Source organism: Anser anser (genome assembly GCF_964211835.1).
Source record: "Anser anser genome assembly, chromosome: 1".
Classification (NCBI taxonomy): domain Eukaryota; kingdom Metazoa; phylum Chordata; class Aves; order Anseriformes; family Anatidae; genus Anser; species Anser anser.
In genome coordinates this window covers 189,010,886-189,038,705 of record NC_139720.1, presented here as the reverse complement: position 1 = coordinate 189,038,705, position 27,820 = coordinate 189,010,886, and the positions used below count along the sequence as shown (strand labels likewise).

At 36.5% G+C, this 27,820-nt stretch overlaps 1 protein-coding gene and 1 long non-coding RNA gene across 10 annotated transcripts in view; one reads left to right on the top strand and one right to left on the bottom strand.

Annotated features, from left to right (window-relative positions):
• FRY (FRY microtubule binding protein) overlaps positions 1 to 27,820 on the top strand; it is a 238,220-nt gene that overhangs the window by 208,720 nt on the left and 1,680 nt on the right. For 6 of the 9 annotated variants that reach the window (XM_083810257.1, XM_083810250.1, XM_083810252.1 and 3 more), the window contains 10 exons: positions 2,752 to 2,952; positions 3,481 to 3,642; positions 7,148 to 7,311; positions 8,535 to 8,724; positions 15,088 to 15,237; positions 16,024 to 16,122; positions 16,587 to 16,670; positions 22,381 to 22,398; positions 25,056 to 25,166; positions 27,246 to 27,439. In XM_083810257.1, the coding sequence (XP_083666383.1) occupies positions 2,752 to 2,952; positions 3,481 to 3,642; positions 7,148 to 7,311; positions 8,535 to 8,724; positions 15,088 to 15,237; positions 16,024 to 16,122; positions 16,587 to 16,670; positions 22,381 to 22,398; positions 25,056 to 25,166; positions 27,246 to 27,439 (1,373 nt within the window). The remainder of the gene's footprint in view (positions 1 to 2,751; positions 2,953 to 3,480; positions 3,643 to 7,147; positions 7,312 to 8,534; positions 8,725 to 15,087; positions 15,238 to 16,023; positions 16,123 to 16,586; positions 16,671 to 22,380; positions 22,399 to 25,055; positions 25,167 to 27,245; positions 27,440 to 27,820) is intronic. The other 3 variants (XM_083810253.1, XM_083810251.1, XM_083810256.1) reach the window with 1 other exon arrangement.
• Positions 11,428 to 15,071, bottom strand: LOC310886200. Its single transcript, XR_014575243.1, has 2 exons — positions 12,015 to 15,071; positions 11,428 to 11,958 (listed from the first exon to the last, which is right to left on the bottom strand). It is a non-coding gene; the product is annotated as an uncharacterized lncRNA (long non-coding RNA).

Here is a 27,820-nt window from a genome sequence, read left to right as displayed (position 1 = left end):
CATATGGAAGTGCTACCATACCATTTCCACAATACGTTTGCCTATACCCTACAGTGTTTTTGTGACTCCTGTAACTTTGCATACCATGTCAATACAGTAAGGTAAAATCTCATCTGAAAGAAGTGTGGTTCTTACCAGCTTTATGAAGGTGATACGCTGCTGTCTCCCACATTGAGTTACTCCCCTTTTTCTGACCTTTCTGTGCCTCCCTTTCCCCTGCGTTGTGGTAATGTTTAAAGCAGCTGCAATGGCCAGTCTGCGCCTTTACCAGAGGGCAGTGATTGCGGAAAGTCCTATGTAATAGCTGCAAGGCACGTTTATAAGTGACTCGTTTCTCTGGAATTGATGTTTGTTCCTGGTGGCTTTTCAGATAGGTGATATCTTTGCTCCTACTGTAGATAAAATGAGCAGCCTCTCAAATACATCTTCCCTCCTGCTTGTTCACTGTGAAGGAAATATTGCTTCAGACCAACTCCACCTCAGTATACGTGTTGACCTCTTGTTTAAATGCAGTATGATTCTGGGTGTCCCTGTAGAAAGGTTATGCTAACCCAAATACTGTGGGTTATTTCATCTCTCACCCTTCTCTCTCACTTTTAATTCACTTCCCCCTTCTAATAGCATGCCCTAGAAGTGTCGCTTTTCATTTCTGTTCTTTTTGCTGGCTTCCTTCTTTAACACATTGCAGAAGAAAACCACAAGAAATAGGCCCATAGACACGGGCTGCAAAATTCACTGATAGCTGCCCTAGGCACCATGAGGATAGTGGTCATAATGGTCATCTTTGCTTGCTTGCTTACTTTGTTTTGTTATTTTTTAGTTCAGTAACTGACATTTTTGTGGAGGATGTCCCATCGCTGCATGTATCCTCCAGCCTTCATGGGGGAGGATGGATTACCTTAGAATTTGTTAAAATAAGCAGCTGGAAACTGCACAATCGTTTTTCTGAGTTAGAGACCTAATTTCTTAAATCTTAAATATTTTCTCATCCTTTCCTGCACAAAACCACTATATGATCCCAGTCCCAGGATGAAACAAAATAATTTTTATTTGTTCTTAAATATAGTGTCTTCCTTAATTCTACATGTTCTTGTGGATTACAGTTCTTGCATTCCTGGCTTGTTTTTTTGTTTTTTTTTTTCCTAAAAATACATCTTTCTTTTTTATCTAATACTTGTTCATGAAAGGTGAGCAGTGTCATAAAAATGAACTGTCTCCAATCATTTTCCAAAATCCATTGCATTAAAGGGCAATGGTGCAAAATATGATCTATTTGTGCAAATTGTTTGATTGTTTAGGAGGCAAGACTGCTATTGAATTAATTGCACATTAAGCAGTTTGAGGCACCCACTCAGTAAATGTCTGAGTCCTGAATAGGGATTACTCAAGTGTTTAAAATTAGAAATCTGCTGAAGTACATTACTGAGCTGACACTCTTTCTGTGATTGTACATAATTTTAATCTGCATGAGCCCAAGATATGCTCTTTCTATAATCAGCGTTGGTTAACATTTATGATTTTTTAGGCAGAACCATATTTTTCTGAAATTCAGCAGTTTCATATTTAAAAGATCACTGCCAACTTGAATTTTGAGCAGTTGGTTTGCTTGTTTAAGAATGCTGCTGCTTACAGTCTTGTTTTAAGAAGTCATCTTCAAACTTTAAGAAATGTTTCTTTCCTTTATCAATTTCCTTCCCATGTTGATGTAATGTTGAGGGTTTTCACCTAGAGAAAGGGCTCAAAGCTGCTGCTGAATGCTTCTTGGTAGACCTTCCCTTGCTTTGTAAGGCTCATTTGGGTTCCATGGTCCATAGCAGGAGTGGTTGCAGATGCTCTTGCATTGCTGGAGAGGAACCTGGCCAAACTTGAGGAAGGGAGCAAGAGAATTAGCACAACTAGTGAAACCAAGGACAGTCTGCTGAAAAAATACATAAGCAAATGGAAAAATGGTTGAAAACTATTTGTCACCTTTATACATGAAAGAAATTAAGTGATCTTTGTATCAGTTCACCAGCCTAACAAAGTTATGCTATTTGCGTAATGCATTCAGCTTTATGCAACTGTATGTGAAAATCCAAATTGAAAGTTAACCTAAAATGTCCGGTTCATTCGACTGTATCCTTTTTAAAAAGTGAAATCTTACTCAGTACTATACTTCTCAAAGTATAGTTTCAAGTAACTCAAATTATAAAAATAAACCACAGAGGCTTGAATAAAAGTTAAAAGGAGTGCTGCTTCAGCTATTACATTTTGTGTGCTAAATGAAGGGTGCATTCAAATCTACCTTAACTCATCACTATGGTGATGTACATAAAGAAAGAATTAAAAATCTTTAATGTATGTTTCACAGCTGAAACATTGCTATGACCTGTGCTCCTCATATTTTTAAACATCATGGGAAAAAGACCTTAAAATTGCTATCATTGCTCTACTGGTATTGAGATGTGTGTATACGTGGACTTACAAAAAAAGAATTCTGAAATCGGCACATGCATGAAACACATCTAATACTGAAAAGAATGACTCTTCATTTAACTGTCATTTCCATGCTTCTGCTCTTACCTGCAGGTGAAGCGCTGGACAATTTTAAATGCTCCTTTTACATTATGGCTTAACAAAATAATGTCTATATCAAATTGGTATTATATTTTTACATAAAAAATACTTCCTGACCTAACTTTGATCTAATGATTAATTCCTTGTATACGATGAGTTTCAAATCAAGGAAGCTGACCCTACGTCCAATTTCAGGGTGAGAGCATGGACAACTTCAACTGGGGAGTTCGGAGACGATCTCTGGATAGCCTGGACAAGTGTGACATGCAGCTGCTGGAGGAGAGCCAGCTCTCAGGGAGCACGCCCAGCCTGAACAAAATGAACCGTGAGGACTCAGATGAGTCATCAGAGGAGGAGGACCTGACCACCAGCCAAATCTTGGAGAACTCAGACCTAGTGAGTTGCAAACCTGCAATTTAACAATAGATTGGGCTGTGTTTTAAATAAGCTGCACTTTTAGTTTCCTCTTGTCCAGGTGCAATCTAATCAGCTGACACTGGGGGATGGCATTCAATGCGGTATTTTCTCGCTGTTTGCTTTTCCCTTATTTGAAAATGTATGCAAGAATTTTAATGCAAAATTCAAAACACAGGAAGCATCATATCTGGTTAGCTACCCTTTTCTTTCACAAATTGCGTAAGTGGCAAGTAATAAATATATGTAACATTGAATACTTAAAGAAATAGAACAAGACTTCTGTTTTGTAAATTGGGTCAGGTTTTCATTGTTAACTTCTGGAATGCTTGTATACAATTTCTGTGATAGAAATATTGAAAGGGTTATACTATGTCTACATGTACAAACTAATAGAGCCACCATCACTGCCCTTTAATATAATGCTTATTTTGCATGCTCCTAAAAGCATGCAAAAGGTAAGGTAGCTGTATACTCAGTTCTTTTGTTCTTTTGATGTATTTTGCACAGATTATAACGCTTTCCCCATCTGAGGATACAAACCACATTGACTCACTTTCTACATCATGTGACACAACTTCAGCAGACCCTCATCATTTTAATATAGGAACATCTAGCTTTGATGGGTCTTTGCCTGATATGAATAATCTCCAAGTGTCTGAAGGATCCAAGGTGAATAAAATTTTACTTTCTTTTTCCAACTACAGTGAATTTCATGTAACATGTTAACAAGTTTATTTTACTTAGACTTTCATGAAAGGTTTGATCTGTGAATGCAAGTATATTCTGACTTCCTGTACATAATGGTGTAATACAGTATATTCATATGCTCCTGAACATTCATACCTTTTCTGTTCTACCTATGCTTTCTTTATTAAAAGTTTTTATTTATTGTTTCTTGAGGACATTGCACTATATATACACCAAGATGCTACTAGTTCATTAGAAGACAAATTCATGAACTGGGTACAAGTTACAACTCTAAAGGAATTCTTTTTTGTTCTTCATGCTGATTTAACAGAACAATATGCCAACTCATGGGGTGGGTGTATGCATGTATTCACTGAGATTTTTTTGTATGTGGGAACCTATTGTACAGTTGTGTGCACTCGATTCAGTTCTTGCCTTTTGGCAGACATTCAGAAATTTTAAATTCATGACCACAATATTAAGCCATCTTGGGTGGAAGGAGGCAGCAGGATTTGCAAGGATAAAACCATGTTCATCACAGTTTGTTTCAGACAAATGTATCAGAAGACGAACATAATGTAAGGTTGGTAAATGGTTGTCAGTGTGAGGGTAGTTTCTTTAATTTTGTGTTTGATAATACTTCTGGTTTTGGGAGATTAGGTGAACACTTTCTTTACAGAAATATAATCTGAGGGTTTTTTACTGTGGCTTTATGACACTTCTGCCTTAACAGTAAAGCTTTCTCTGTCATCTCTGGACTGGTTTTCTTATGCAGAAGAGCAACGTAAGAGAATAGAACAGGAGAGGAAAATAGTTATCTTGTGTATTCATCAGCTTTCATTCCTGTTCTTGCTTTTGGTCCTTTCCAAATGCAGCCACGCAAAAAATTGGTACACCGCATGTTACTGAAGTTACAGAAACTAGAATTCTAGATGACAGGTTGTAGAAAAGGAGATTGGAATTGTGCTCAGTATTGGACTAATTGTGCTAGAAACCTCCCTAAGAGGAAGAAAGGACAGAAGGAGGGAAATGTGCTTAAGGATCAGGGCGGAGGGAAACTTCTTAAAATAATGGTTGTGGAAAATATAAACTTACCATTTGTCAAAACAACTGTTTTACAAATTATCATTTGTCAAAACAACTGTTGGTAGACAAGTTATCGTGTAAAAACTATAAGCAGAAGTTGGCAAAATTTCAGTTCAGGAAACTGTAGTCAGAACAGATATGTTTGCAGGTGGTGACTGCGGCTAATCTTGTACCTTCAGATGTAGTAGCTGTTGATGTCGCACATTAAGAATTGCAAATCACAGTTCATAAGTTTCATGTAGGCCTGGGTTTTGTAATCTTTACTATGAAAATTTCTTTAATGCCCCAATATCTAATGCACCAGTGTTCAGCAAAAAGTGAAAAGCTTTTGAAACAGTAAATAAGTAAATAATGAAAAATCACAGCAGTTTCTTGTGAGGTTGACAGGCAAATTCAGGAAGTTCTGAGACAGGTTTGATGTTGGTGAAGTACATAACCCAAGCTGACAGGGATTTGGCAATGTTAGAAGGATACTTGAATTGAAAAACTTTACACAGAGTGCCTTCTTAGAGTATTTTACCTCAAAGATATTTTCTTTTAGTATGCATACTTCTGTGTTTTTACTCAAAACAAACTGTAGTAAGTATAAATAAAGTTAAAATGCTTAGTTTGGTATTTATCTTAAGGAAGAAGTCATCCAATTTTTAGTCAGAAAATTTGAAACTTGCACCTAAGTAATTTTTACTTAATTTGATAACACAAAATCTGAGCCCCTTCTTGTTTCTCTTTTTGTCTGAGTTTTTATCTCCAGAGTGCTAATGGTATGTCAGCAATGCAGAGGAAAATGTTTGTTACTTCTTCAGTGCAATACGAAAAGGTTTAGTTGTTGCATCAGAATCAAAAACAAAAATATCACCTCTGCTTTTAAACAGATGCAGTGAACGAGAGCAACAGACTGATTAAACAGGCCTTCTCAAATGGCTCAGTGCCAAAATCCAGATGTTATCATTAATGATAAGTAGTTAATTAAACTTATTTTCTATTAAAGATAGTGACAAAAATAATTTAAGATAGTATTTATAAGGGATCAGAAGACAATGATAATGCTATGTGGGTGCAAAGACTCAGATAATGTCTTATATATTTTTCAAGTTATCAAAACTTATCTATTTCTATTTCTAATCCTACATGTGAATTCCATTCCTGCGTGAATCTTTAGAGTCCACTTTTTTCTTTTTTGAACATCATATTGGACTCCAGTGGACGGGAGGTGTTTGTTTCATATTTCTTCGTGCTTTATCCCATCAAAATGTGTTTTCTTTACACAACCGCTGTCATTGCCATAAACAAACGAATAGTTCAGTAGTAGCATTTCATATTTGAAAATGGTTAATACTAACTTCTTTTACTAGCTTTTATTTCTCTTTTCAAAACAATTTGTGCTGTGATTCATTTCATTCCTCTTGGACTCAGAAATATTCTTACCGCTTTTGCTTATTAAAGAAAAAATTTTCAGAAATTCAAATCCCCAAAATTTATCTGTAGGATTCAAGCAGGTCTGGTAACCTGCAGAGGGCCTCTTTTCACTTCAAATTCAACTTGCCATAAACTTCCCTCCCTACCAGCTCCCAACACACATACGTACATGCACATATGCATCTGTGCACAAGCACACACCTCATGAGACACCTCAGGCAGAAAAGAAGAAAAAATAAAGAGTTTATGTACTTCACATTGCAGTCATCCCAACAGGAACTGCTTTGCAGAAATGCTGTGGATGGTGCAGACAAATGGCAAAAGGTTAAAACTGAAACAAAATTTGTTCAGACTAAAAATGCAAGACAAATTGGAAAGATTTCAAGAAGAAATCAAGAGAGGCGATCAGAAGTGTCCATTAGCTTTAGATGCTAATGGACTGGAAAAAAAAAGGGAAGGAAATGACAGAAGCATAATCCTTTTCATGGCCTGGGTTCCTCTTGAATGGCAGTTACTATGTAAATATGACATGCTAAGAATAACTCTCAATTCTGAGCATGCATACAGTCTTCCAGACAGTGATTGTTTTCAATATGTTTTGAGAGCCGTTAATACACTCTTGGACCCTGCAAAGTGATAAATGGTGAGGACAGCCTGGCAGTAACAAGAACCCTATTGTTTTTCCTGAAAAAAAATACTTCCCTGCTATGATGCCAAATATATTGAAATCTGAAATTCTTTGCTAGACAAATTGAGTTGAAGAAATACTTTAAAACCAACATTGGTCCAAGACATCGAGTTAAGCAAACATAGTGTTTTTACTAAAGTGTAACTTGATTCGTGTCTTTTATAGTATAGGGCTTTGTATCTGTGCAATTTAATGTTCTGTCAAGTATTGTTTTTTTTTATTAAGCGCTTTCTAGGTATTAGTGGTATTAACTTATTAATTTGCTGTTTTCTAAGACATCATCATTCACTCCCGTAGGTTGAAGCTGTACATGAAGAGCAAGATATAGCAGTCCATGAGGATGACCTTTCGGGGTCTACAAATGAACTCCCTGGAGCGTTTGAATGCAGTGATAGCCTTAGTCTGGATATGACAGAGACTGAAGAGAAAGTTGACAGGCTGGAACAATTTGCTCTAGCCAGGTACTTGTATATGCTACTATATGTAGAAATCCTTTTACATTGTACAACAAAGTGGTAGCAAGGTGTTAGTTATACCATGGAATGGCTGTTTTGGGCACTGGAGATGTAAAGCTCTTATGAGTTTAGAGTGTTAAGACAGTGTCAAAATTATCAGTGGGTTTATTGCGCAACTCCAAAAAGAACAATATTCTCTGTGTAGGGAAAACAAGATATGAACTGTGTATACATCTAGGCAGTTAATCATTAAATACATATATTTTTAAAATTGAAATATTTATATATTTTTAAAGTTTTGCAGTAACATAAATGCTGCTTAGTTGTCTGTTCAACAGATCAACAATGCATTCACCCTTCTGATTGCTTGTGAGTCATAAGGAGGTCACAGTACTGTCAAAAATCCCATCTGTGTACTGTTGAAGCCTCCAGATGATCATGGCAGGACCCCAGTAAACATTGCACCAAAGCATCAAGATTTTTCCTTACTATGTGCAGCTCCTTCAGATTTTGAATGCTGAGTTAGATTGTAGTCAACATCTATTTATGAAGAGTAAAGTAGTAAGGATGCATAAAGAGGCCTTCTCTCTCTTTGTGCCACATTTCAGAATAACAGCTCCTGTTCTTGGGAGCCATAGGAAGTATTTCTCCACCTCAAAGGCTGATACACAGGAGCAAGTAGCTTAGTACTCTATAAATTGGAGTCAACCTGTTTCATTGACCATGGCAGAATGATGAGAAGTCTTAAGAATGGGGAGAAGAGACAGATCTTCTCCCATCCATTATATTAGCAGGGGGAGGGAGATAAACCAAATAGGTCAGAATGTATAATGTTTGCACAGGCTGAGATATTTTTTTCAAAGTATACCTTTTGCTATACATTATTATAACCAAGTTTTCCCAGAAGAGGTGTCTTTCATCCTGGCTTCTATCGTCCTATGAAGTTTTAGCCTTCTTCCTCCAAACCATTGTATAATAAAGCAATTCAAGTATCCCAGGATGGGGAAATATAGATAATGATGGCCTGAAGATAGCAATTCTCATTTGGAGGTTTTTCTCATTGTGGCCAACATCATGCCAATTTTCAGAAGTAACTTGAAAGTTGATGAGTATCTTTAGAAAGATGCTGCAATTGGTCCTGTGATTACATCTCTCTATTATAGTGTATTTTATCTGACACCTTCATGTTATTTTCCTTTCATCACAGTTTATTTTCTTTTCTCTTTCAGTTTTGGAGATGTTGATCGAAATGCCTCCCCTCCACCCTCGCCGTTTTTTTCTGCCATCCTTGCTGCATTTCAGCCAGCAGCATGTGACGATGCAGAAGAAGCCTGGCGTAGTCATATCAACCAGCTCATGTGCGATTCTGATGGTTCCTGTGCAGTTTATACATTTCATGTGTTCTCTTCCCTGTTTAAGGTGAGAAAATAAATTTAAGAGATAACATCAAAATGTTTAGATTGTGCATGGCTATTAGGATGGCTCTTTATAGTGGTACTAGTAATGAACTAACAGTGGTGTTACCATTTTAATTTTGCATGTTACAGAATTATTATACCAGACTATCATGCAGAACCGTCCTCTAGGACTAGTTTTGTCATAAAAATAATATGTATCTCATAGTTGCAGGTTTGAAGATAACATTACAAAATAAGTTTGAAGATAACATTACAAAACGTGGATCCACTTCAAAGAGTATTTTCTTCCGTACTCTAGAAGTAATCTGAAACAATAACTGTAAGAGAGAGGAAATAGCCTTTTCATCTGAAACTATTGTTAATCTGTTATTTCATCTTAAAATGTTGAAATTTGACCATGCCCAATGTAAATGTCAACCTTATTAAATATTTTGTAGCTAATAATTTGAATAGAAATATGCAGCTGCCATCATGTAAAATAAATTCCAGAGAATGTGTCTAAAGACTAGAAATGTATTTTTCCTTTCTAAAACTGTATGCGTACAAAGATAAGAATCATGCAAGAAGAAAAAAAGACATTAAATGTACAAGCTGTTCTAAGAAATCACTGTCTGGATTTGCATGTAATTAGTTTTAAAGCCTTTTTATTGTTTTCTCCTGCTTTATATGAGGCAGCTGCAGGATGTATCACACATTCTGCAGCAGTGTACACAACAGTTATGTAACTTCATGCAGACTTAAATTACCTGTGGTCTCGGAGTATGCAATTTTTTTATTAGCAAAGAGGGACCCTGCTAATAAATATACCATCTCAAGATATTTTGGTATATTTAAGACTGTTCTTACAAGAAAGAAGCATCATACTGTAGGACTGTCTTTTCCATCCTATTTCCTCTGCAGTTAATTTCATGTCTTCTCTAGCTGTACATTGCATCCTCTTTTAAACATTGTGCCACTTTAAATATGGGTACCTAAAGGTTGGCATTGTTTTGAATGCTGCCTGATAAATGACTATTTGAAAAAAACTCCCAGCGTTGACAGGTCAACTTTGAAAATTAGCCATGTGTTTCTTCATGATGTGTATTTCAACTTCTTGCCGTTACGTCAGTCCTAGAGATTAGTGGCCCTGTTCAAGTGTTCTGAGAGTTATTTGTCCTTTTTGTCCTCCTTGAAGAGGTGAAATGGAAATGGTATCATGTACTTTTGAAAAGTAAAAAACAAATAATACCATGTAATGCAAGACCTAAACATTACCTGTGAAGTGCCTATTTAAATCCAAATCCTGACATACACACAGTGCACTTGCTGTTGTGCTTCTCCTGTTTTTGAAAGGTAGTCTACTAATTTTTTTTCAGATAATAACTGGATAAGAAAGATTCAATACTGCTTTCAAAAGATTTTTCAATAACAGTATAACATGAGAAACAGTAAAGAAAATTTAAAGGTGTTAATAGTATCAACAAAACAGGATTTTCTAGATGGAGCTACAGATGTATTTTTCGTTTATAAAAATAGCTTTGTTATTTTTCCAGATGATTTTTTTTATAAGATCTCAGCTTCTCTGGAATTGTATTGTGTTTGCACTGTTCAACTTTGCTACTCATCCAATAACTTAAAAGATTTTTGACCCTCATGAACAGGAAGTTTGAGAAACAATCCCAGTATTTGCTAGGCTCTCGAGGCGAAGTACTGCCAAAATATTTAAGTGTGAAACAAAATCCTTGTTTGGAATAGCCTGTCAACTAAATAGTTGGTGAAGCAAAGGAAGTGCATTTTCCAGGGCACCTACATTTTGGTCTGCATCAAGTTGATGGTATCCTGGATGTTTGCCCACAACACGCTAAACTTGTTTAAAATTCCTGAAACTATTGAAGTACTCTTCCTGTAAACTGGTCATATCTCAGAGATCTCGGGATAATCCTTAAAACTGTCTGCTCTAAGCTGCCTCTTTGTATTCTGTCAAATCAAATGTCTTCCAGAAGACAATCCGATTCCAAGACAAGTATATTTGAGAGCCAGCAAGTAGTTTCTACAGTTGAGCCTTTTTGTTACTAAAAATCCCCTCCCCAGAAGAGGAAACATCAGGTTAACAAGAAAAAAATTGGGGGAATGTTTTGTTATTAGTTATGTTCACAGAAAACACAGTGACTATATTCAGGCATATACATACACAGTTGATATTATGGTGATGGTTGGCATCATTACTACCAATAGTCCCATTTCATAAAATATATGATGCATTCAGGCCTTGCTTGAAAGATTTCAGTCACTGTAATCTGCACCCAAAAGGACAAAACTGAGATACCTTGGTATAGAACTGATAGTCCATGTATTTGCAAAATAAATTGATTTAGTGAAGTACAATACCTAGATACCAATATATAGTCTCTAACCATTTCAAGTGTTAATACTTTGGGACAGTATTTAAGTCTGTTGTATTTTTAACAGTGAGTTGATTGTTGCTTCCATGAATATCTGAAAAGGAATGCAGTAGAGGAAGAATATGTTTACTGAATAATAAACACTAGACTGATCAGGTGTTGATGAAGCATGACTAAAATGTATTGAGGAAGTTATGTTCTTAAAATAAACTAAAATTGTTTAAACTCATTCATAGATGAGTGCAAGAAGGAACCTGAGGAGTTCATGGTCCCTGTCTTGCCCAGACTACAATGTTCATTTTTTATTTATTTTTTTACTTTTTAACTCTTTTCCCTAAACTGTTCTTAACCTCTAGGCTAAGATGAAACTTCAAATCATTCCTAGGCAATGTAGTACAGTACTTAGTCCTGGCTCCTAATCATTTCAGAACTTCTGTATTTTATGTCTATGACAGCTCTATCCATAGTGGTGCTCCTTTTTTCTTTGTAGTTGCTGCTTGTACTTGAAGACCATTATCATGTCTTCACCTATCCAAAACTTATTTAATTTCAGTTCTTTCAGCCTTCACCATAAGCCACCTTTTTGAAACTTGTAGCTGTTGCCATGGGCTCTTTTCAGTTGGTCTGTGTATTCCTTGAAAAGCAAGAGCAGGTTCTTTACTTCAGCCTAAGTTTTTATGAGCACTAACTAGAATTGGATTAGATGTTATGTAGAAGTTATTTCTGTGTAAAAACTTCTCTCTGATAAGTACTTTACGGTAGGATAGAGTTAATTAATTAATTTTTCACTTGTAATCCAATCTAGTATGCAGATCTTTCTCTACAAAATTTTGCCGTTCTGGTTATTCTCCATCCTGAATGTGCTCCTTTCCGCTCCTTTCCTTTCCGCTCCTTTCCGCTCCGCTCCAGCCTGAATGTGCTCTCTTGACCGTTTCTGTCTAGGTGTACAACCTTATCTTCTTCCTTTGCCCTGCACCATTTCTCCAGTCTATCAAGATCCCTCTGAAATACAATCCTGGCTCCCAAAGAGCTTGCAGGCACTGCAGCTCAATCATCTATGCATTTAATAAGCATGTTGTATGTTCCATTATTCGGTGTTTTCATTAACGACTTGGTTAGACCTGAGACAAATCCCAGTGTAATTCTGCTCAATTTATCTTTAAAACTGAACAGTGAGATGATGATAATTAACTTGTATGGTTTTGCATACCTAGTTACCTCTAGACCAAGCTTTTCTACCTCACTTCTAAGATAGTAAATGAATTAATATATAACATATCAATTACTTCTCCTAATAGAACATTTACGCCTTTCATGGACATTAAATGCTTTTATATGATTTGCTGTAAACAAATATGTACTGTCTATTATTATCTCTTACATGTTCCCACATTTCCCTAAACTTAATGTTTAATTCATTTTGCTTTTTGAGATAAACACTTTCCTTAAGTTTTTTTTACAACACCCTGTATTCTATGAGTTCTCAAATATAATTGTTATGGCTTGTAGATTTCTTTACCCAGTATTACAATTATCACAGCATGAATTTCCCTAATCTGCAATGATGTAAAAATATCCATTCTGACCTGAGTTTTTATTGAGTCCCATTGATGTTACCTGTTTTAGCTGTACACAGATGTCCTTTCTGGGAGCAGTAAGGCAAAAGAAGGCATTTTCAGTAACATCTGTTAGCAGCCATTCCTCTCCATTGTGAGTCCTTAGCCTTTCTCTTAATTATCTCTAGAATATTTTCTTGTCATTCTCTCTATTTCTAGTTGGTTTGCCATCTACCTCTCTGATTATTGTGCCAACAATGTCATTCTAATTTCGGTGCCCAAGTTAGCAATTGAACTTAGTTTTATGTTCTCTTCTTTGCATCAGTATTTCTCTGAGTGAAGTCTTTGTGATTTAGCCAGATATGTGTCTTAATGTATTTTCTCTTTAAGTGGTACAGAATGTACTTCTGCCTTCTTTTTCACTAAAGAAGTGGCCACCTCTTATCTCCTTTTCCCCATGAAGTTGTTTCTCATGGGCTCCTTCCTGCAAATTCTGAATGCGCTCCAGTCAGCTAGCTGTATTTTTTCTGTGATCTCTCTTCATCATTGCCTCAGAATCATAAACTCAGTTACTCCTCCCCAGGAAGGGCCTGCAGCACTTAAAAAGGTTATCCAGAGGGGCTGTGGAAGCTCAGACCTTGGAGCTTTCACATTTCATCTAGACAAAACCGTGGCTGACCTGATCTAGTGGTGTTGGCACCAGTCCCACTTCAAGGTGAAGGCTGGACTAGATGTTTTCCACAGCTCCCTTCCAATCAGCATCTCTAGGGTTCTGTTCCATGATCCGTCTTTCTAAATTTGCTTCCACTTACACATTCTCAGCTACCTCTTCTCTGTTGATTAGTTTCAAATCTAGATCTCCTTTCCTTCACAGAAGAGTTGTCAGCAGAAGTTTTACTGAGTTGGACCTGGTCTTTCTTTTCAGAACATATCCAAGTAGTAGATAAGCAAGTGTCACCAAGCCCTATGATTTAGATGATTCTGCTAGTTGCTCATAATTATTTACCTCTTTGGTGGTAATTAGTAAGAACCCCTTATCCCAGCTACAGACTCACTGCAGCAGAGAATCTGAACTACGTGCTAATTGACATGTGTAGGGCTTTGTTTCTGTGTTGAAGCAAGGTGGTAGAAACATCCTGTACCAATATCATGCCTGTCTATGTGATCTTGGCTATGAACAGAGCCAGTTCAGTTTAGAGAGAATTTCACATATAAGCAACGATGAAATTGTGCTGTAGAGAGTTTCTCTTTAACCATTTTATAAAATAGTTCTGGTGTATACCAATACACCATCCATTACAATGTGATTTTAGCTTTTTTTTTTTTTAAATCATCCACTCCTACATCATCTGTTATCCATAAAGTCTGAACTGAGCTCACCTGATTTTAAGTACTTCACAGACCCCAGGACAGGTGTAGTAAAGGCTATTTATATGTTTGTCATCCAAATTGTTGTTCAAGAAGCACTTCTTTCCAGTAAGGAATGCTCACGGTGATACAGGTCCTAATTTACATTCCTCAGAGAAATGCCTGTAGTTATGTGGGGTGAATCATATAAAAGCGTTGCACACTTTTATTGTAAACAATGTGTTCATGTTACTCCCACCAGCTGGGCAGTTGGCCTTAGTGAGATATGTTTTGGCAGTGAAGCCTGCTCTGTATTTATCAATACAATTATTTCAGGTCTTGCAAGACTATTATTTTTATTAAAATATATTTTTATTTACTACTTGCTTTCTGTATTAGCCACTGAAAAGAAAATATTAGTGCTAGAATGTTTCTGGAAGACTAGACTGCTTTAAAACTCAAAATATCAAAAAAAAAAAAAAAAAAAAAAAGAGAGAAGAATAATTCCCGGATGCAATGCAGTATTTCTGGAGTCCACCCAAACAGAAGAAAAGTTTTAGTAAGAAGGTTTTTCCCACAGGGCAAAGCAAAAGTTCTTTTCTGTTGTTTTTTGTTTTTTTTTTTCATGCTGCTGTTTGGCATTAGGATGTCCATTATATTATCTGATTAGCCACTTGACATGGTGTACTAACAAAACAATGCCCGGAATGGGCAGAAAAAGTAATGTGCTGGTCAACTCTGTTAAGTCTGTACAGACAAGAAAAAAAAATGCATGTGGATAAAAAGCTTTATAAAGATTGAATCAGCTTGACAAAAATACATTTCAGCAGTAGATCATTACTAAATCTGTAACTAGTTTCACAGCTGCCCAGCTCTATACTGTCATAATAATTATTGCTCAGTATCTTGAGCAAGCATTCAGTTCTCCAGTTCTCCGGAAGGAGATGGTCTCTGTTGCATATTACTGTGCAAGACACACACAATAACGATTAAAAAAAAAAAAAGCATGCCATTTTCCTTAGAAATGAAAGTAGCTTGTACTTGAGTAAAGAATGTGATAAGCTGTATTTTGCTTTACAGAATATTCAGAAAAGATTCTGCTTCCTAACCTGTGATGCAGCTAGCTACCTGGGAGACAACCTGCGAGGAATAGGCTCCAAGTTTGTGAGGTCTTCTCAGATGTTAACATCATGCTCAGAATGTCCAACCCTTTTTGTAGATGCAGAAACAGTGAGTATATTCCTTTCAAAAGGCATGTACTGCATGGCAGTGTGATATTTCACTGATAGTTTCACATTAGGGCAACTCCTGAACAGATATGTCAAGAAGGTACCTACCTCCCATCTCTAATTTTTATGTCTTGCTCTTAATCAAATTTCTATTAATTTTTCATATTACTTCATTAGGTAAGTACTGACAGATGAGCAATGGGATGCGTTAAGCCTGTCTGCCAAAAAGTAGTATAAAACAAGTGTCTGTCAGACTCAGTTGGCCCCACAAACGGAACAGGAAAAGTTATTTTTTACATACTTCAGCATGGAAGATGAAAATATGTTTAGTGGCTTCATTTGAGTCAAATGTGATGTGAGCTGGATGATAAAAAATACCTAGATTAGGAAATGAGGTGGCCCTTCTTAAGTCTTGAAGTCTAATCTTGGGTCTGCTTTTGGCCCGCAGTTGTGGCCATGAAGACCTGCAACTCACACCATTGGAGAGCTGTGGAGATTAACTAGATAAGCTTTGAGCAGTATTTTATTTTAGGGAAGTCTTTTGCCAAGCTGTTAAACACAGAAAATGATTTCATGTGCAAATTAATATAGGTGCACCTGTTGCTATTGGGCTCTCAGTATAGTATTCTTTTTGGCATAAATATAAAATCAAGCATTTTTCAGTGTAAATATCAGTAAATCTAAGTATTGTTTTGCAAAATATTTTCTCTAATATATTTTCTATTCTGTCAGTATTTTTATACTTTTATAGTGACATTTACTAGCCTTTTTGATTTCATTTCTCCAGCTTCTCTCCTGTGGCCTTCTTGAAAAGCTGAAGTTCAGTGTCCTAGAACTGCAAGAATACCTGGACACATACAACAACAGAAAAGAAGCAACACTCTCGGTATGCTGGATTCTGCTGCGTTCTTGTTTTTGTATGCATGTATACTTGTACTATGTCAGGAGACTGAAGATAATGTCAAATCTGTTTAAATTAACATTCAGTAACTGTTTCAGATACTAGATTCATTAAATGTTTCTTCCTGAACATATGAACCAGAATTAAAAAAAAAAAAAAAAAAAAAATTGTACCTCTATATTTTAGAAACATTCGTATCTTTACTCTTGGGCTTTCCTTTCTCCTATTTAGTAATTAATTAATTCATTTTCTTGTTTTATGTGATTCAACTACTAATAAAAACCAAAAATACATCTTTTTAATTATAATCAAAGCAAATTGTGTAAATAAAAATTACAGTCACCAAATTTTGTTTACATTCCATGCTGTCAAAATAAATACTGTTTACCTTTCTGCAAATCAAGCTATAGGCCTTATACATATCTTCTTTCATTTCTTTCTGAAAACAGTGGCTTGCAAACTGCAAAGCAACGTTTGCTGGGGGCTCACGAGATGGCGTTATTACCTGCCAGCCAGGGGACTCGGAAGAGAAGGTAATGAGTGAGGAGGAGTATTTTGCTCCTCTAAAGTGACGTGCAATATAGCCTGTTCTTAGACCCACAAGATCCTGGTATACTTCCTCCTCATCTCTCTGCTGGGCTTGGGTATAATCCAGTTTTCACACTCAGGACTCAAAGGTATTCAGAGCTAACCCTGCCTGAGTTGTGTGTGCGGTCCCTTTTAGAAAGATATTGCATCAGAAGTCAATTTCCCACAACACAGTGTCCCTGAAAATCACTCCTGATGTATTGTGTTTCCACGTTACACCCAATTTATCTATAGATGTTACAGACTCGATCTGCTAAACAGCAAGACCTGTCTGGTTGAAATCCACTTAGATTTGCAGTTATGAAATATTGACTGCAAAATGGCCAGTGAAATTATTTATATATATCCATAAACACATACATTTAGTATATTAATTCCAGTTAAGAAATCAATCTTTTCAGAGATTATCACCATCAGCTGGCATCCCTGTGATTTAATACACTAAGTATAGGAAACAGCTGGTATCTGAATGGTATAGAATAAGTTGGGAACTGTTTTGTTGGGAATTTTTTTCTTTTTGGAGGAAAAAGAATGAAGGACTGGAAAGAGAGAGGGCTAGGGAGAATTAGCCAAAATCAGGAAGGAACAACAGCATGTAGAAAAAATTGACATCTCCTCTTTCCATGTATTTTAACTTGCAAAAGATAATGATGACATTTTCAGAACTTGCCTGTTGTAACTTTATTTTTTTTTTAAAGACCTTGTTTTATGGTCATGTTGGTTTTGGTTTGCTTGTCTTCTCCCCCAATTCATTTTATTTTCTTCTGTTTTTATCTTAACTTCTCATTCCCATCTCTACGTATGTGTCTTCCTGTGTTTGCTCTCACTTGTGTTTGGGGTTTGTTTTTTCTTTGCTTTGTTTTCTGCCTTCTCAATAATCCCATATCCTTATCACCCCTGCTTTTTGGCTTCCTTGACCCTATTAGCAAATGTGATTTGTTAATAAATCCTCTAGCTATACTCACAGGTGTTGGGAAAACTGTTTAATCTTCCCCCATCTGGCACTGGCAACAGCAAAAGTTACACACCTCTTCCAATGCATTTAAATGAGATACTGTCTCTTCTGTAATTGCTGTGGTGTACAGGGATGTTATGAGTGAGCTATTCTCAAATCTAAGAAAGAGGGACCTAGAACACGGGCTATTTAGTTTGTGTTTTGAAAAAGCAGAGCAGAGAGAATGCTGAGGAGAAGGAACAAACTATGAACTGAGCTAATATATAAATGGCCTAAAAGCATCTAAAAGTTAATAAATATGCTCCACTTGTGTTTTATTATCTTTTTGAAATTAGATGTTCTTTGTTTCAGAATTAAATGTGAAACAAGGGTCTGTATTCTCACTGCTTATCCAGCAGGCTGAAGAAAAATGGTTTCTCACTCCTGCAGGAATCCCTGATTTATCCCCAGCAATTTGATTTCAGCCCAAAGCGCATTATTCCTTGGAAGTTGATGGAATAGTAGGTCTTTGATAACAGGCATATTTATCTTCCTCTCCTTCTCACTGAACTGTCAATTGAAACAGCTCTTCCCAAGGGAACTTTGGAACTCATACATAATAATCCATTCTGTTTATTCAACAAGAGAGTGATGGGAGGGAGAGTCCAGGGAAACTGGGGAAATGTCATTAGAAAGGGAAAAGGAAAAGTGATTCCTAGACTGGCAAGTACTTGTTTTCACACGTTTCCTCTCCTCTTCTCCCTCAGCCTGGAATGCCAAAGAATCTAGCAATTGTAGGAAAAAAAAAAAAAATCTGTCTTACAGTGGTAGCTGTGAGGGAACCTGCCTAAACTGTTACACTTATTGACAGTTAGACTAAGGCCTGAAATCCTGCATAAAACTTCTGGCATAAAAAAAGGTCTAAGTAAAATACAAAAACAGGTTGCCTTTGAAAAGATTCAGAAATAATTGTAAGGAAGAAAAAGCAATACCTTGTCCTATGGAGGACAGAAATCTGTGATTCTCAGAACCCACCACCACCTTGTAAAAAGCTTGAGGTGAAAATAATCCACTCTGCTCACGAGACAGACATTGGACCAGGTTCAGCATTGCCAAGAAGGGTTGCGTCACAGATGACTTAAATGGAGCTATGCCTGCCTATGGGGGTGGTTAGCTTGGCACCAGTTTCTCTAATCAGATTTTATTTCTAAATAATTGCACATGATTTGTTGACCATTGTTTCTGTTACTGAAAATGGGCAAAGGCAAAAATTGCTTGTTCTGACATTGAAGAAGCTTTAAATAGAAGTTGTCTAGGTCAGCTGCTTGAGCTAGCAAATTTTCTGAAATTGGGTAATAGCTGAATGTCCCAGAATGTCTTTCCGCCCCTTATTCTTGCAGCAGACTGCATGATTTGTACGTCTTCAATTTGTAAGCTTTGATGCTACATTCGATCATTTGATGCTGCAGAGTCTCAAGGACATAGGAGGCAATTTATAGGCAAAGGTAACTGCATATACTGTTTTGCTGTCTCTTCAGGTGTAACAGATGAGTAAAGCTATCAGTGTATTCTTGAACCCTACCAAACAGGGAGGTTTTTGTTTGTTTTTTTTAATCCAGTCAAAGACTGGTTTGATGATTTATTTTTTTTCTCATAAGGAGATACATGGAAGATCCTATTTTTCTTGTCATTTAGTACCAGCTAACTCAAGTAAGTATTTGTCTCCTATTGAGACATACAGCTTATTCAGTAAGTCCAAAGTCACCTTTCTTAAACCATGCTCATCCCAAAGGACACAAGCTCATAAGCGTGGCTTTTACAAAGTCACACTGCTAGTGGATATTTAAAACATGCCGCATCCATTAAAAAACTTTGCTGGAAAAATTCAGAGTGTACCAGTTACGGGTTTCTCTGTGGCTAAAGTTCACTGACTCTGGGCCACCAACAAGGCTGGAGGTCTACTTCTTGACACTGTAGTAATCTGGAGTTATACTGAGTCACACTATTAAATTAGTTCTTAACAAATTTCTCTGTAGTATCTGACTAATGTTGGACATATCCATGGACTGACAATGAGCTCAATTTGGCTCTTGCAAGCAGATTTTCTAGAGGACCACAGCTGGGTTTTAGCTTTCTCCTGACAGAACAGTTTAATTTCAAGGAGAGTGGATATTTAAGAATGCAGCAACATATGCTGTATCTCTCTTTTTGTCTCTGATACATATACCCACTTTCCTAGATGGTGGGGAAAAGCTTTTGTCTGCTGCAATATCAAGTCAAATAGAATACCTCAATAAAATGCACTTGCAATTAAAAACCCTTGCAGACAGCAATTATTTTGTTATGATGGGACTCTCCTGTGTCATTAAATGACTGAAGACTGTGTTGCCATCAAAGTTTCAGTATCTTAAGAAATAATTGTGTAACTCTCATCACTTTTTAGTATGTAAAAATGATTCCTTGGGAAAAGAAAAAAAAAAAAGCAAGAAGGCTGGTGACCTAAAGACTAGTATTTTGCTACCTTCTTGCTCTGCTAATAGTACAGAACAGTAATTCCCTGTCTCAACAGAAAGATAAATCAAGGTGTTGCTGTTGAGGAGAACATTGGGCATGTTTCTTATGTGTAGCATTTGCTAGCTACATTCAGTATCATTCAGTATAACATTCAGTATTTTCAGCTGCCAAAAACACTAATTGTGTAGTGTCATAGTTCCCTTACTGTAGGCATTAAACTAGAGATTGAGGAGAAGAGTGAAAGCTAGGAACATTCTGCATGAACCCTTGCTACTGGAGATTAAAAGAAACGTCATTTAGTCCAAAAATTAGTATTTTCTCAACTTCCAAGGAATATTTCATTTTATGCTGAAAGAGAGAGGAAGATAAGTTACAATCATGAAATTGCAGAGCCATGTTGAGTTGACCATCAGTACTTTAGGGAGATTTTGTAGTACTGAAAGATCAGTACACTTTCTTCAAGTGAAGCAGGAAGGATTTTCATGTAAGGTGAAATCATCCCTCTGAATTCCCTTTTCCCCGAACTTCGTACTTTTTTTTTTTCTTTTTATTTTTTGGAAGCAGTAAAAAAAAAAAAAAAGTTGTTTTCTGGGGAAAAAATGACCATGGAATTCACTTATTTGCTGCTTTTTTCCTTCTTTAAAGTAAATTCCATGGCAAGTTAGAAATTATATGTGGATTCCAGTGTTTTTGAAAGTCCAAGTGTAAACTGGTGGTATGCTAAGATTCAGAAGAGCCTAAGTGAGAGGCAGGCAAGATTTGAAAAACAGAAATCAGTGTATCTGTGAATTTACTACAGCACAATGATCCGTCTGCTCTTGTCTTCTTATCTTAAACTTGGCTTTACAAAACTTAATTTACATAAACTGCATGGAAGCCAAGATATAAAGGAAGGTTTTTATAAGAGTACTAAATACTCTTAAAGTAAAAAAAAAAAAAAAAAAAATTCAAACAATGTTAAAGGCATAAAATTAAACATTACAGGAGCTAAAGCTTTGTTTGTCATGGTTTTAGTGATGGGTAGTGCAGGATTTCAGAAAATACTTTTCATACATTCTTTAGTTGTAAGGCCCATGGAAAGAAGCCAGACCAAAAGGCTTTGCTTGGCTATACCAAGTTAGCATTACTTGACATTTCTGTGTTTGCTGCCTTTGTGTTGAAGGTAAGGTAAATGATTTTAATAAGAATTTCAAATGTTTATTAACATTGTGTGCATATGCGCTGACATCAGGCTGTAACTGGGCAGATGTCATTGCAGTCTGTTAGTTACAACATTGACATAATTCCATTCATCTAAAATGTCATGAGAACATAATATATATAAATAATAAGGAAAGCTGCCTGAAAAATGCACAGAATGCAACTGTTAGCTCTTGGTAAATAAAGAGGAACACTTCTTTTTTGAGGAGAGAAGTTTATTTCTGAGACGTTAGTCCCTAATCTTTGAAATGCTAATGCGGGTAAATTAGAATTTTTATTGCTATTAAAACAAGAATTACACTGACATTTTAATAGTTCCAGAATTACAAATCAGTGAATCATTACTGGTGAGAGGAGGGAATACAAATCTGAACATGTGGCACTGCCATGTAGTCAAACCAAACTGGCATTTTCCATGGATTTTTTTTTTCATATGATTGTCGTAAGTTACATGTGAAATATTTCCATTGTAGTGTGCCAAGTAATAACTGCAGCAGTCACAAAGCTTATCCTGTAAATTTCATCAGACTTACTACATTCAAAAGTATAAGTATTAATAAATAACATAATATTTATACAAGACAAATTTCAGTTCTGTTAAATCACTTGAAAACCCTGCATAATGCTTTGAGCACTTTGCTCTATGAGTTCTTTTTAATAATAAGGAAAGCAAATTTAAATAAAAGTATTATTTCAAGAATTTTCTAACACAATTTCATTGTAAGCTCCTGAGCTACTGAGTGGGATAGATCAAAACTAATAAATATGAACGTCCAACTGAGGATATTTAGTTTGTAATTTACAGTTAGAATTAAGAGCTTGACTTTATTGAGTGCTGTGCATGTTGTATGTGATATTTCCAACCAGTTACCAGGTTGAGGCAAGCATTGCTAATACTGCTGACAAATTATGCTATTAAAGATGGGCTGTGCTTCCTATTGCATGCATTACACTGACACTATACTTTCTTTCCTTTCCTTTTCTCCTGTGCCATGCTTGCTGTGTAGCAAATGGAATCTCTTGCAGTAAGTTGAAGTTCTTTCATATTCTTTGTCCATCTGCAGATGGACTAATACACCCCGATTTTACTGGTTTATTTCTAAGCATGTTTTCCTTTTTTGCTACAATTTTCCTGTAGAATATGTGGTTCTACATGCAGTGACTAAAATAATTTACTAAGGTGTGTTCTGTGAAATCTAAAAATACTTGCCAAAATTCTGACACTTTCATATTCTGTTTAAAATTGTCATGTACATATTTTTTCAAAAGTCAAGCCTTTGAATGAAATAATATGCTGGAGTGGAAGATCAGTTAATTGTTACATTAAAATTAGTATTTTTTTATTTGTCTCAATGAAAAACTACGATTTATAGTTGACAGTTGTTTAAAATTGCTTTTGTTTATACGCTGATGAATACTTTCACTATTATTGGTTACTAATCCTTACTCAGGAAGAAAAATTATTTTTGCTTGATACAGTGACTAAATACTGACTGAGTCAAACTTGAATGTTCAATTCAGCCTTAGTTCATCTTAATGCAGGTTAGCAGCCAGAAGGGTAACACTGAATTATCGTGCCCCAAGGACTAAAAACTGGTGTGTTACTTGCCAAGCTATCGCAAAATAGATTTTTTTTTAATGTTATACCATGTCCTGGTTTTCAGTTAATCTTTAACTCCCTAACAACTTGAAGTATATGTGTGTTTGACTGCTAATTAGCACTACCAGTTCTCCAAAATTTGGGTAGGGTGAATTTGATCCCTACTGGATATCCTCGAGGTGTGTCCCTGCTACTGAACCAGGAGCAGGGAGCGAGCGTGCCTCCCCGCGCCGGCATTACTGCTGCACTGTTGGCACCTTCCAGGGCTGGGGTGCCAGCCAGCCTCTGACATGCCCAAGCATCGTTCCAGAGAAACCAGAAGCCAGAGTCTTTTCTAGGAGGTTCTTCAGATAATCATTGTAGGAGGAGGAAGGTTCAAAACATAGATGCAAGCTTGGCAGTTCTGTGTGGCCTCAGTTACAGAGAATGGTCACCGAGCAAGTTTATTTGTCAAGTCCCTCATGCCCTTCCTCATTCGTTTGGCCACTGGAAGATTTAGTCTATGCCTGTAATTCACTTCTGTCCTAGCAGGTCACCCAAGTGTTCCCTTCCATTTTCCCCACTGTGGATGTGCCTGGCCAGGTTGCCCCCACCACCACCCAGTGCTCTCCTCCTGCTCCCACTCCTCCATCAACCACCCATGTGATGGGGTTCAGAGGGAGAATAGCTCTGCCTGGTTTTGGCAGTGCCCTTGGTTGACTTGTTCATGGCCAGGTAGCCTGACGAACAAAGGTGAGGTCTTCCAAAGAACATCTCTTTTGACCTCAACCCTTGGGCTTGTCTGTCTCATAAAGAAATTTTGAGAACCGGAACGCTAAGGATATGGTTCTAATTTTGGCTTATTAATGGGAGCCCTGGCACTTAGATATTGAAATGGATGTAAACAAACACTTCAGTCAAATTAATGCTTAGGATGTTTTTAAAGAGCTTTTTTCTTAGTATTTGTGCTGGCATTTGCACTGACCCTGATTCAGCAAATAGCCAAAATATACGCTAGTGGCCAAGCATGTGTCAAGTGCATTAAGAAAGCAAAGCCATTAATAGCATCTTCTTTTTTTTTCCATCATGTTTGGCATGAACCTCTGCTCTAGTTCCTCCAAACAAATGGAAAGATCACTGAGCTCACATTTGGTCACTGTGCCTGTAGAGAAGACAAATCAAATGTGGTTTGAAGTCTGCAAGTCTTTCCTGCTAAAGTGACAGGAAGCTTCTTGACTTGTACTTGCAGATTTTTTACTTCTGTAATTTGCCAAAGATGAAATATTCCTCCCTTCCCCACCATGATCCATCTGTGGAACTGCAACATACCTCCTCTTGATGACACACAGATACCAGGACCATTAGCATATTAACTTGGTGTCTCTGGCACACGTGCCCATTTCATGTTACTTTGATGTGTCTGACACTTTGTGTGGTGCTGCACATCACTCCGGAAGAAACAAGTTAGTATTCATGTAAGAGTATCTACTTAGCTGGGAAAATAAATTACAGAAGCCAGATGTCCTCTTACACATGAAACTCAGTCCATCTGTTGTATGGTTTCATTAAGAGGGTGGGAAATCCACGAGCTGGCATTTCCTGCATCCCACTCCTGGCTGGATTTTATTTGCCTCTCTTCTTCTCCTCTCAGAGGAGCTGGCAGGAGCTTTGACTCTCTTGGACGACCACTTCATTGCTTCTCTACTGGATTTCCATCCTCTCAGAAGAGGTCTTTGACCATTTCTGATTTTTTTTTTAAAGAGTTTTATCTTCTGTGTGGTGAAGTCACTTCTCCCATATTCTGCCTGTGCTTTCCAGCTGCAGTGGGGTCAGTAAAGCTAACCTATATAAACTGCTTTGAGATTGGGGCTGATGTGTGCTACATGACAGCAAGCAATTATAATTTTAATTTTCAATGTCTTTTATGATTTACCAGCAGAAGAATGAGCATTATTTGCTTTCTGAAGTAGTACATGACTATACTTTAGTAAAATTATGTTTTTTTTAAGAATTAAACTATCTCAAATGTGTTTTACTGATTATTAGAAACTATCCCAACTTACTGATCTGTGTTAATTAGTTCTTCTATAAATCTCTCCTTAGCAATTGGAACTGTGTCAGAGATTATATAAACTCCACTTCCAGCTGCTGTTGCTTTTTCAGTCCTACTGTAAACTTATCGGACAAGTGCATGAAGTCAGTTCCATGCCAGAGGTATGTAGCAAACACTACAAACTCTTATACTAAAAAACACTCCTTAATTTCATCTTACTCTTCTTTCCAGGAACTTGCACCAAAAACTACACAATTTCATCCTGAACATGAGTCTGCAGACAAAATACTTTAGTATACCAGTATACCAGCATCCTCATTAAGGATTAGTTGAGATCCAGTATTTTTTGTAGTTGAATGTACTTTCAGAGACTGGTTTCTTCTATAAATTGAGTCTTCAAAAGTCATTTCAGTCAGTGGTAATTAACTAGAATGATATATTGAATCTTAACTTTGCTCGCATGCTTTACATGTAAGGGAGTGCTCACATGGTGTAAACATCTGCAAATGAGTTTTGTTTTGTTGTCTGTTTTTTTTTTTTTTTAATGAGGTTTTAATATTTAGGGGATATGAGCTTTCTTCACGCATACAGAAAATCTCCCTTTCCTAGATCATAACTGACTTTATCTGGATTTTTGGAGACATATAGACCAGGGGTACTTGTTAGCATGACAGTAACAAAATAATGTGGTAAATTAATCTTAATATGGATGCAAAATTGAGGTTTTTGCTGGAGTTATTTATTGTAATCTCCAGCCATATAAACTGTCTGTATTGCACGTATGTTGTACTAGAAACGTCTGCAGCAGTTTTAAATGTTTTTGCATCCTCTTGTACCTGTGGAAACTAGGTGTTTAGTACAGAACTACTTTATATTTTGACTGCAAGTGTACCTCCTGATCCTGTTCAGTGGATAAACAAATTGAAATCAGTTAAACGCTTCCCAAGAGTGCTAAAAGTATTTTAAAAACATAATTAACAAAATCCTGTAATTTCATAAGTCTTTTTAATTTTGACATTTTTACAGGGATTCTTTAAGTATTTTTGACACAACACCCTATCTCTTTTGATCCAAATAGCTTTCTGGTTTTAGATATATCTATGTATCTTACATAAAGAAACACTTCACAAGAATACTGTTAGTCAAATTTATTGCCAACAATTGCATAAAAAAACAAACTGCTTTGAAAAACCTTTGAGGTGATCACTTTAAGCTGAACAATCATCGTTTAAAGGAGGGTAGTAACATAACTTGCCATTCCATATATTTTTTCCTCCTGGTGAAATGTATATATTTTAAACGATTGAGAAGTTAGTGCACTTTGCTTGTTGCTGTAAAACAAAATTTCAAGCTATAAAATATATTTTATGACAGATTCTGATATTTTACAGATTCTCTAGCAAACGGAGATGGTTTGTTTTGTTAGATGTGGTATAGTAGTACAAGGAGCTTGTGTCTTAAGAAACTGTTCTCCAGGCTGTCTCGTAATGTGACCAGGCTGCTTGCTTCTAAGAGAAGATAGGATACTAGGAATCTAGTGTTAGAGTAGCCTAAATTTTAGAAATGTTTTGTATCCTTTATTAGAGGATTGATTTCTGTAGCTGTTTAGCAGATGTCTTTTTTAAGTTGTTATAAACGATGCACCCTATGGAAATGAAGAGCAACAATATGAGGAATAGCTGTTTCACCAGAAAAATAGAATATTTTGCTGGAATCATAAGCTATTATTTAAGGGAAGGTCTGTTTTTAGTTCATGTGACAGTGGTTATTTCTAGCATATATGAGCGTGTAAAGGTAGACCTATAACTTTTTAGCCTGGCAAAGGGTTATCAAATTCTGGTCCATCTGTTAATCATATCAGATCCTGCATGTGTTTTGTAAATAAATAACAACATCATTGCTAGGAGAAGTAAATGTTATTTTCACAAACTTTCCCGCCATGATATGAAAACAGTAGCAGAAATAAAAGATAAAAGATTATTCAGATGCGCTCTTGAATGTTAGCAAGGCAAAAGATTAAGAAAGCTCAATGCATTTTAAAGCTACACAACAAAAAACTACACAAATCTGTAGTCTGTATTTCCTTACACTGAGCACAGAGACCAAGAAATGTCCTTGTGTTAAAATGGGGTCTTTTCCATAATTTGTATATCTAATGTGCTAATAAGAACGGATTTGAAATAACTGCTGTCTTTGGTGCCTACCAAAATACCCATCTCATAATTTTCTCATTGGAACAGCTGTTAAATATGTCAAGAGAACTGAGCGAGTTGAAGAAGAATCTTAAGGATGCTACTGCCGCAATTGCAGCTGAGCCTCTGAATGTGGAATCTGAGCCCACATTCAATTCTACAGAAGCAGCTATTCAGTCCATGCTGGAGTGTTTGAAAAACAATGAACTTGTTAAAGCCGTCCGACAAATAAGAGAATGCAGGCAAGTTTTACTACATGGTTCCTGTTAGAATTCCGTGTTATTGTTGGAAAAGCATGCATTTATTATCCTCCTAACTTTATACTAAATGTAATGTGCTGAGTCACCGTAATTTATTTCATATTTTTCAACAAGGTACATGGGGCACTGATATTATTAACTTTTGCGGGTGTGCACCACAAGTAACAATATCAAATTGGTAATACAAACACGGATGCTTACCACAGCGAAGATGTTTAATTGCATAGCACAGATGAAAAGTACTTCTGTGAGGCTCTTAAGAATCTTTTTATAGAGCCAATTCCTTAGCAAGTGTATGTCACTGGCATCAGCTAACATTCAGCTCAGTTTCACTTCACTTACTTGAATTAGTTTTCTTAAGCT